Raw genomic sequence first — 10,331 nt, 5'->3', positions numbered from 1 at the left:
TGATTTCAAAATACATTATAAAGCTACAGTAATCAAAACACTGTGGTATGGGCATAAAAACAGACATATAAACCAATGGAATGGAATGGACAGCCCAGAAACAGTCCCTCACATATATGGCCAAAAGGTCTTCAAGAAAAGTACCAGGACCACACCTGTGGGGGAAAAGAGTCTTTTCAACAGGTGCTGGGAAAACTGAGTCTCCACAGACAAAAGAATGAAGTTGGATGCTTACTTAACACCATATACAAAAATTAACTTAAATGGATCAAAGAACTAAACATAAGACCTAAAACTCTTAGAAGGAAACACAGGGAAAAAGCTTTGTGACATTGGATTTATCAATGATTTGTTGGTTATAACACCAAAAGCACAGGCAACAAAAGAAAAAATAGGCAAATTGAACTTCATCAAAATTAAAAACTTTTGGGCATCGGATACTATCCACAGAGAAAAAAGGCAACTGACAGAATAGAAGACAAAATCTACAAATCACATATCTCATAAGGCCCTACTATCCAGAATATATAGAGAATATCCACAACTCAACAACAACAAAAAACTCAATTTAAAAATGGGCAGAAAACTTGAATAGACATTTCTCCAAAGAAGATTTAAAAGGGCCAATAAACACATGAAAAGATGGTTAGCATCACTAACATTAGGGAAATACAAGTCAAAACCGCAACGACCTCACACCCATTAGGATGGCTACAACCACAAAGACAATAACAAGTGTTGACAAGGATGTTGGGAAATCGGAATCCTCACACATCACTTGTAGGAACGTAAAATGGTCCAGCTGCTGGGGAAAACAGTTTGGTGGTTCCTCAAAAATGTAACATAGGATTACGATATGACCCAGTCATTCCATTCCTAGAAATCTACCTGAGAGAACTGAAAACAAGGACTCAAACAAGTACATGTACACAAATGTTCATGGCATCACTATTCACAATAGCCAAAGGGTGGAACCAACTCATATGTTGGAATTCCATTTAATAGATGAATGGATAAACAAAATATGACATATTCACCCAATGGAATAGTATTCAGCCATATAAAAGGAATGAAGTGCTAACGCATGGCACAACATGGATGAACCTCAAAAACATTATGCAAAGAATCCAGTCACAAAAGGCCACATATTCTATGATTCCATTTATATGAAATGTACAGAACAGGGAAATCTACAGGGAAAGAAAGTAGATTGGTAGGAGGGGGAAATGGGAAGTGACTGTTAGTAGATACAGGGTTTCTTTCTGAGGTGATGAAAATGTTCTGGAATTAGATATAAGTGGTGACTGTGCAACCTTGTGAAGAGACTAAAACCCACTGAATTATATACTTTGAAAGACTGAATCATCATGGTCTGTAAATTATATCTCAATTTTTTTTAAAAAGGTGCACATGAACAACCTGTGAAATAAAAAGTCAATACTAAACATCCACATTTTCCTTTACTCTTCTGCAAACCCAAGGTGGCCACACCTCCACCCCGTCCCCCTGCACACAGCTCCCGTGCACAAAGGCACGAGCAGCCCCGCACCCACCGTCAGCTCCTCTCACCTTGAGGTGCTGGTGCATGCAGTACCGACACACCTTATGCTTCATCTCATGAGTGACATCACTCGAGAAAGGAATAAACCCACATTTTGGCTGTAAAATAAACAAAGAAGAAAAAACATTTAGGGAGAAATCACCGACCTTTACATAGACCTACTATCACGAGTTACAAGATAATGAAGAGCTCAAATGTGGGTATAAATGTCCCCAGAAGCTGTTTTCACTTTCAGCTCCCAGTGGGAATGATGCTTCCTCCTCACACTGTACGAACACCTCTCTGTCTCTGGAGACTCTAAGGCCAGAACTCTCACTGTGGAAGATGGGTAGTGTCTCTATGCTGGCTTGACACAAGTACAACACAGAGCAGCTTTGTGATTTCATTAAAGAATGCAACTGGGAGACTCTAAGGAGTGGAGATAGGCTGAGGGCTACCAGCTCCAAGAATCAGGATCATTGCTCCCACTGACACTGGTGTGAGGCCCATAGATGCCCATCTGATAGCTGCCAGGGGCCCAGAGCCTTTGGGAACCCCAGCTGCCTTCTAAAAGCCATGGCCTCTGAGCACACACAACATGCAAGGCCTGTAGTCAGTGTCAGGAACTGAAAACGTGGCTGCGGACACAGAACAGCCACCTACACGCAAGAATCATGTAGCGTGAGTGCTCAGGACAAGGGCATGACCCAGAAATCACTACCTCAGAGGTCTGGAGGAAGGAGACGAACAACGGCCAGGATGTGGGGGGATGCTTCTTGAGGGACTGGCTGGCCACCTCGCTGTGGGCAGGAGAAAGCTATTCAGATAAGCAATTCAGGCCTCCAGTCCATGACACACACAGTGTCTGAGGGTCACAGCCTTTGTGCCTCTGGGTCATCCCTCCTGAGCAGAACACAGAGAGGCCCTAGTCGGGGGCAACCATGGTCTGGGCTCCTGCAGCACAGTGAGCAGCAGCAACCAAGAGGGCGTGACCAGGAGGAGGCATGGAGGAAGAGGGGGGCCTGACAAGCTGCTTCCCAAAGAAAACTGGGGGTTGGGGTGGGATCAGGCATTACACTTTCCTCTGGTGACCCTCGACCAGGGCTTGTCCCAGCCCCAGTATGCAGGGCAGTGCCCCTGTCATCAGTACGCAGGAACGAGCCTAAATGTGGGGCCTGGTAGCATGGGAGGAACCAGAGCTGGCAGCATGCAGGTGGCGGCTCTGGAGGGAGAGGAAAGCCAAGCCCAGGGCCATGTGGCCTCTGAGAACGCTTGCGCAGGAACACGCTTCTACAGGAATGCACACTTGAGGCAGACCTGCACAATTCACAAGCCAGGGCCAGCCTTTTCCCATCCCCACATCGTTTCCCTCCACAAACGCTCACCTTAATCTCTACACACAGAATTGGCCGGTGCTCTGCAAAATGGTAGGTCTGAAGCCTGGTTAAATTGGGAAGGCACATAGCATAACCACTGAGAGTGTCGAGGTCCTTGTCACAGCGAGATTCTGGAAAACAGCAAGAGCCACACCTGAGGGTCAGTACAAGAAATAAGATGAAGCCCATGGGACCCAGAAGAATCCTGTGGGAGAGGATCAGCCCCATCTGAGACAGGCCTAGCCTTGTCTCCATTTCCTAGGAGATCACCTCTGAGCATGGTGAGAGTCTCATCTTTACCTGGGGACTTTGGGACTCATGACAGTAACACTGTGGTTTGGGGGGTGCTTGGGGCCATGCGGTATCAGCTCCTGCTCTGGAGGGGGTAGAGACTGAGGTCAGCCATGCGGCAGCCAGCCGTGTTCATGTGTTTGAGTCCAATAAACACCCTGGACACCGGGGTTTGGCAAGCTTCCCAATTAGGGGCTAGTGGGGAGGTGGGTGGTGAGGATCAGGGAAAGGTCATGACCACAGAACTCCCCTCACTTCCCTCTTCCCCAGGGCAACAGCATCGGGCCTGGACCTTGGCTGGGGGCAGCTCTCCGGGCTGCAGACTCTCCTGGCCCAGGCCCTCCCGCCTGAGGCTCAGGTCACCCTGGTTTCCTTTTGACTTATCCAGGCCCCCCGGTGACCCTTCCCTTCCCTAAGTCTCCCCCACCCCCTACACCTCCCCCTCCCCCCACTGCTATTATGTTGTTTTATTAATCGGCTCTTGGTCACTGTCCTGTGCTCTGCACTGGCTTTCTGACGCACAGAATTGTACCCATCAGCACAATCCTAGTATCTCTACCCCTGATCATGAAGTTTTCAGCAACAGAATTGCTGAAAACTGCATGTACCTAACACGGGTGATCATTTCAAACACTTTTCAAACAAGGTATTTTATATTACAAACAGTATTCATAAGTTAAAACACTCTTACCTGGTCTTTCAGACTGTATCTTTAAACAAAGCTGTTTCACAAACTCTAAAGGCAGCTGAACAACTTCCTGTAAGAAAAAACATGAAACACTCAGTGTGGGTTATACAACGACAGGAACATACTCAATGCCACAGAACTGTGTACCGAAAAATGGTTAACTTGATAACATTTAGGTGCATTTTACCACAGTAAAAAAAATTTACAGCTAAAAAAAAATTCAGTGTGTGGGTATTAGGAATAAATGTTGCCCTGTTTTTTTAGAATCCATCCAGGTTAAGTAGATGCCAATGGCTCAATGCACTAAGGAGGCTGGCTGTCCTCAGAGCAGAGGGTCCGTGGTGCTGGTGACCAGCCTCACAGCTGGGGTCTCCCACCACAGCACCCACCTGCGGCCCCTCCGTGTCCTAGCAGCATCTGTGGACACAGAGCAAGGGCCTGAGGCAGTTGGAAGACCCTCGCTGACCCCTCGGACAACCAGAGAGTCTCACGCTCCCACCTGCAAAGCAGCTCAGGGTCGTGAATCATGAATGTTGGGCAAGTCGGCCCATGCATCAGCCACGGAGGACACAGCCTGGCTGGCACCCAGCATGTCTCCCCTCAGCTGTTTCTTTGCAATTTCCCAAATAAAAGGGTTTTTAGTTAGGCCACGCTGCTCACCATCTTCCCTGGACTCTCATGTTTCCAGGGTGGCAGAATTGTCACTTCTGAAAAAGTCCCAAGGGACACAGGAGACCTGCCTATAACAAGAACGCTGGAATCCTGCCTGCAGAGAGTGCGCCTTCTCCACCCTGCCACATCACACCCATGCCTGCTGCTGCCCACCTGCTCCAGTCGTCTGTGCCCAGCCTGCTATGCCAGTTTCACTTGTGATTTTATCATTGACCTAAACATGCTATAAACTGATACAAGGTGAGTCACTAAAAACTTAGTACTGAATTAGGTAAGGTGAAACAATAGAGAAGAGAAACGTACAAATTCAAAAATTCAAAATTTGAATCATCTCCCAAAAGTCCATGTTCTTGCTCCACTTTAAAGAAACCAAAAGCACAAAGGGAACAGATGCTGATTCTGGCTGCTGTGCGTGAGAACAGTAACCGAGAACTACAATGAGATCCTCCCTCTAGAAACAGCTTGTACACAGCTGGGGGACACAGCAGCCACACGGGTCTCAGGCCACGCAATGGACAACCTTCCACATTGCTATCCGCCCACGGTCACCCAGGTGAAAGGCAGACTCGGGTTTCTTCTAAACAACTTTAGATTACTGAGTTTGGTGAGTCGATCTTTGTTTTAAGTCAAAATAAAATGTTTACAGTAGACATCCTCCTTAAGATTTGATGACATTGCCAGGTGTGGACCACACCATCCCCCGATCCTGTGAGGATGGAGACAACCAGCTCCTGCACAAAGAATTCACCTAAGAAGAACCAGCACCAAAGCCCACAGAATTCCCCTCTCAGAGCTGTAATCAGGTCTTGAAATGAGTGACAATTTAGGCATGGCATCACCCTTGAAGGAACAAAGGGACAGCTGCTCAGAAGGACAAGGAGCCGCCAGCCTGGCTATCCCCTCACTCTTTGCATGCCTGGCCCAGCCAACACATCCAGTGCACCAAGATCAAACAGGGGGTCGAGGCCAGCCCTAGGTGGCATCCAGCCTCGGGGTGATGCAGTCCACAGAAGTGAGGTGGACTTCTAAACCGTCAGGCTCCTCTAGTACTCAAGAAGAAACAGCGGCAGCAGTATCTGCCCTCCCCATTCCCTAAACTCTCCAGCTCCACGGAGACAGGCCCAGACCAGCCTCACACCCACGGGGCAGGGCCAGGAGCCAGGCTGTGGCTGTTGCCCTCTTGTGGTCTCATCACAGGGACTGGTTGTGACTCGACCTAGGACAAACAAGATGGAAGTGCTCTGGCGAGGACTCCACTTTACCTAACTTACTGACCTGTCCTTCTTCCTGGCGTGGCCTCATGTGGCCAATGCAGCCACCCCAACTACACACACCTGCCCAGAGACGAGCTCTGCGCCCACTTTCTACCATGTCCCAGCCCAGCCACTGTGCTGTCAGGACATGCTCACCTGGAGAAAAAGTAAGCTTTGTTTCCCTTTGGTGGGTGTCTTAACACAGGAGAGACACGAACAGGTGACCTTGTGAGCCAAGCCCCACTGACTGGGTTCACTTACTGTGACCTTCACACCGAGGACAAACAGAACCAAACCCACAGCCTGAGTGCTCACTGCCAGAGATGCTAGAGATATTTTTGATCCTGTCTCCCCAACAGAGAAATCTCCACTGCCTGCCCCACTGGGCTTGCTGCTGCTGGGACCCCCACATCTACCTCCACCTCCCTGGCCACCAAGGGCCACTGCTGCCAAGTCCTCCCTCCGGGGAGAGGTCTAAAACTCACAAGTCCAGAAACACTCTCACCTGGCACAACGAACCAGGGCCACAGGGTGGCAGTGTTTCTGGTGGATCACGCCTCTGAGAACACTCTCCCCTTGGGGAGGAAACTGGCCTTTGGCACAGACACCATCTAATGGCCATGCCCTGTAGAAAAACTACATGAATCTTCCTCAAAGGGGCACCCTGACCTCCAAACGTCCCCAACACCAGGACAGCACAGTAGGCAGGCCAAAGGAGGCATGACACGTCTTCAGCAGCCATAGGAGGGCAGGACTTGGGGCCTCTCCAGGCCCCAGGACATAACTCAGCTCAAGAGACAGCCTGGTCAGACCAGTGGGCCTGTTCCTGCAGACCATATCCAAGAACACAGGTCCAGCACAGGCAGCAATGCCAAGAGGCTTGGAGCTGTGTTCTAAGCCCCAGCTTTCAAAATGAAATTGGGCATCTGGGGCCCTCACTGGGTGTGGTGAGCAGCCCCCAGGACGGCCCAGTACCCATGCCCTGCATAGCCTTCTGCATGAGATCCCTTTGTTACCTGACCTGCTTCAAAGGTGCCGCCAGCACAGAGGACAAAGTTGCCCTCTGGGATCTGGGCCTGCTGGACTCTTGCTCAAGACCCCTCACCAAGCAGAAGCCTCCAGGGGGCTGGTAGAAGAGACCCGGGGGTCCTGGTGAGCAGGAAGCACCCATGGTCTCTGCAAGCCTCACATGTCCCAGCTGCAACTGCAGTGTCTGCTCCTCCACAGCACGCGCAGCAGATGAGAAAGGCGCTTGGAGACGCTCACAGCAGGAGGGTTGTCACTAAGCACAAAGCTCCACAAGATCATCGAAAGGTTGGTATCGTATACACAGCATGCCAATGAAATTAGACAACATGAATAAAAATCACTTACCCCACAATGAACATAGTTCTCCCCCAAAAACTCTTTCATGACGTTTTTGCCAAAGTCCACTATGTTCTGCAAGTGCTGAAATATCTCTTCTGAAGTCTGCAAGAGACAAGCACAGGGTGGCCTCAGTGATGGGACTTCCAGGCAGAGCCCCCGCTGAAGGGAGCAGGACACGAAAACCACCACAAACCTGTCACAAGCAGGGGCCATGTCCAAGTCACAAACAGAACCTGGCAGTGGCCCTCAAATTCAGAGGAAAATCCCCAGGGTCCCCACTGGAGCATCTCTCCCCTGCCACCCTCCCAAGCCCTCCCCGGCCGCCTATGACTTTGGTTTTTTCTTTCTTTTTTCTTTCATTTTTCTCCCATGACTTTGAGAGGTCACAGTTTGCAGGCCACACTCCCGCCCCTGCCTGCCCTCCTCCGTGTCCCCCTCCCACCCCAGGAATGGAACACAGCAGCTCCCACGTGTGCCTTCTGAGGAATGCCACTGAAAATCTCTCACGTCCAAAGTTACTGAGTATTCAGTTTTACTCTTTAGCCTCTAACTGGAGAATAAAATATTTTCTCCCCAGAGGTTCTTAAAGAGTCAGTAATCTGGTGAACCTGGGTGAGACAGGAATCACCTCCATGACCCCAACGTGTCCCAAAAGTGAGAGGCCCTAAGGGTCCATGGCAGACTGTTCTCAGAGAAAGCTGTCCAAAAGGCTGGCCTGGTAGGTTCTCACTGTGTCTGTGGGTCTACCAGTGCTGGGGTGTCATCCAGGGCAGGCCTAGAGGCACCCAGCTCCCACTCGGGAATGTCCCAGGACTGAGTGGGCACCAATACACCGTAGCCCCTGGAGAACCCACCACCTGTACCCAGCTTTGCCCTGCGCAGCCGCGGCACATGAAGATGTCCTGGGGCTCATGCAACAGGATCACATCGGAACTAAGCTGGCAGAAAACCCCAGAAATACCCAGCGGCCCTGACCAGCTGTGGTCACAGCTTCTGACAAAAAGCCCTTCTGCTCAATGTAAGAGTGACTACTATATGAGTCCACTGATAATGTAGCTGTGTTGCGTTATGCCATTTATAGAATAAATGAAGAAAACCTGATGCAGGGTCCACAGAGGCCAGGCCCCTGGGGAGACGAGGTGGCTGTGGTTTGGGCTCTGCAGTCCCTGATGGGGGAAGAAGGGGATAGAGGAGGCTGGAGGCAGCCACCGGAAGCTGTTTCCATGGGATGCCTTCCACAGAAACAGAACAACCAGACGCTTCTCTTCACCAGCTGAGACAAGAACCATAGGAAGCTTCAGGCCCTCCCGTCCTCAGCCTGCACACCACCACCATGTCTCACTACGGCTCCCACCCAACAGCTACATGCACACTCTCTCCCATGGCCCCCCTCTCTCCTTCCATGAAGCAAACCCTGTGCTGTGCGCTGTGTATGCTCACGAGCTGGGCTGCCATCGCCACCCGACAACATCCCCTAGACTCCCTTTCTGTGACCTCCACCCTCAGACACTCCCAGGAACCCCAACTAGACGGTGACTCATCAGTCCTATACCCTGGTCTCAAGCCCATCCACTCTTGTCACTGGCCCTCAGACATGATCCACCTGCCCCCAACTGTGGGGCAGCCCACGACCCTGCTTGGCCAACGTGAGGAGCTGGGTGAGCACCTCAGCCTCCCTGAGGGGACTTACATGCTGAAATGGGAGGCAGAGAAAGAACACAGGGAGCCCCCACTCCTTGGTATTCACCCCTGCGGCCAGCTGAGATTTACATGTAAAGGGAGACAGGTGGTAACTTGCTGGTCAAGAGCATGGGCAGTCTGTGGCATTTTGCTGGGATGACTCAGCAAATGGAAACCCAAAGACCCATCTGACGTTGCCCACTGTGACTTTTTTTTTTTTAAAGATGACCGGTAAGGGGATCTTAACCCCTGACTTGGTGGTGTCGGCACCACACTCTCCCAAGTGAGCTAACCAGCCATCTCTATGCAGGGATCTGAACCCGTGGCCTTGGTGTTATCAGCACTGCACTCTCCCAAGTGAGCCACGGGTCAGCCATGCCCACTGTGACTTTTAACACAGATAGTCTACCACACTGTCATGGTCTCTATTTTCACTGATACAATTACATAGATGAGGAAATAGAGGCAGCAGGTGCTAAGGAACTTGGCAAGGCAAAGCTGAGACCTGGTCCTGGGGTCCTCACCACAAGCAGGGCCCTCTAAGCAGGACCCTCCATTGTGACACATGGTAACCCATGGGTCAAAGCACTGGGGCCCAGCAAGTTCTACGTCAGGAATGATGGACACAGCTCTTCGTACACTGAATCCTTGTGACATTATTTAAATTTCTACAATTAGCATTAATATTTCTGCATCAGGAAAAAAAATCAAAGTTCTCCTAAATTATTGTTTCAATGACTAGGTGGTAATGCCACCAATCTTACCTTCTTCCTACTTGGAGGAAACTTCAGAAAACGCAGCACAACACAGCGCTGTTAGAAAATAAAAGAGTCAGATTAGTACTTGCCCATGGCCCAGGCATAAGGGGTCAGTGGCGTCGAGAAGGGGTCGGGTCAGCTTGGGGGTCCCAACCTCAGCAGATGGAAGCCCACAGTGAGGTCCAACAGTGAGGAGGCTGGAAGCCCCTGGAGAAGGTGGCTAGGGCTGGACACAGCAAGGACATGCTGGGCAGCAGGCAACTGGGAACCAGCTACCCACTCCTGGGAACTTATCTTAAGGAAACAATTAAGGAAGCACAAAAGACTTCAGCTACTGTGTATAAAAGCAGTTTATAATTCCAAATAAAATGGAAACAACCTAAATATGATGGTTAAGTACATGGTTTTGAACCATGTAATACCATGCCATCACAAGAAAATAAGGAAGATCCATATTTACAGTCACAGATGTGCAGTCATCACATATGGTTAAATAAGAAGGTTTCAGAATAGAGCTTATGTAATGAGCCTATTTTCACAAAATGACAAAAATATATATATACATATATGCGGATGGGCAGATATAATTCTATTTATATAAAGTTCAAGATACAGCTAAGACTGACCCCTGGTGCCCAACCCTGAAGCAGGAAAGGACAGTCTCTGAGGAAGGTTCTAGAAGGAACTGGTCAGGGGATTATAGGT

General features: G+C 49.8%; 1 protein-coding gene across 1 annotated transcript in view; it reads right to left on the bottom strand.

The window, feature by feature from the left end:
* IPPK (inositol 1,3,4,5,6-pentakisphosphate 2-kinase) overlaps positions 1 to 10,331 on the bottom strand; it is a 74,960-nt gene that overhangs the window by 41,404 nt on the left and 23,225 nt on the right. The window contains exons 2-6 of the mRNA XM_008579350.1: positions 9,633 to 9,680; positions 7,195 to 7,290; positions 3,899 to 3,965; positions 2,926 to 3,047; positions 1,570 to 1,659 (exon numbers count right to left, since the gene is read on the bottom strand). Coding sequence (XP_008577572.1) covers positions 1,570 to 1,659; positions 2,926 to 3,047; positions 3,899 to 3,965; positions 7,195 to 7,290; positions 9,633 to 9,680 — 423 coding nt within the window. The remainder of the gene's footprint in view (positions 1 to 1,569; positions 1,660 to 2,925; positions 3,048 to 3,898; positions 3,966 to 7,194; positions 7,291 to 9,632; positions 9,681 to 10,331) is intronic.

The sequence above is a fragment of the Galeopterus variegatus genome, unplaced genomic scaffold (assembly GCF_000696425.1).
Source record: "Galeopterus variegatus unplaced genomic scaffold, G_variegatus-3.0.2 Scaffold1860, whole genome shotgun sequence".
Taxonomy (NCBI): Eukaryota; Metazoa; Chordata; class Mammalia; order Dermoptera; family Cynocephalidae; genus Galeopterus; species Galeopterus variegatus.
This window is presented reverse-complemented; position numbering and strand designations above follow the sequence as displayed.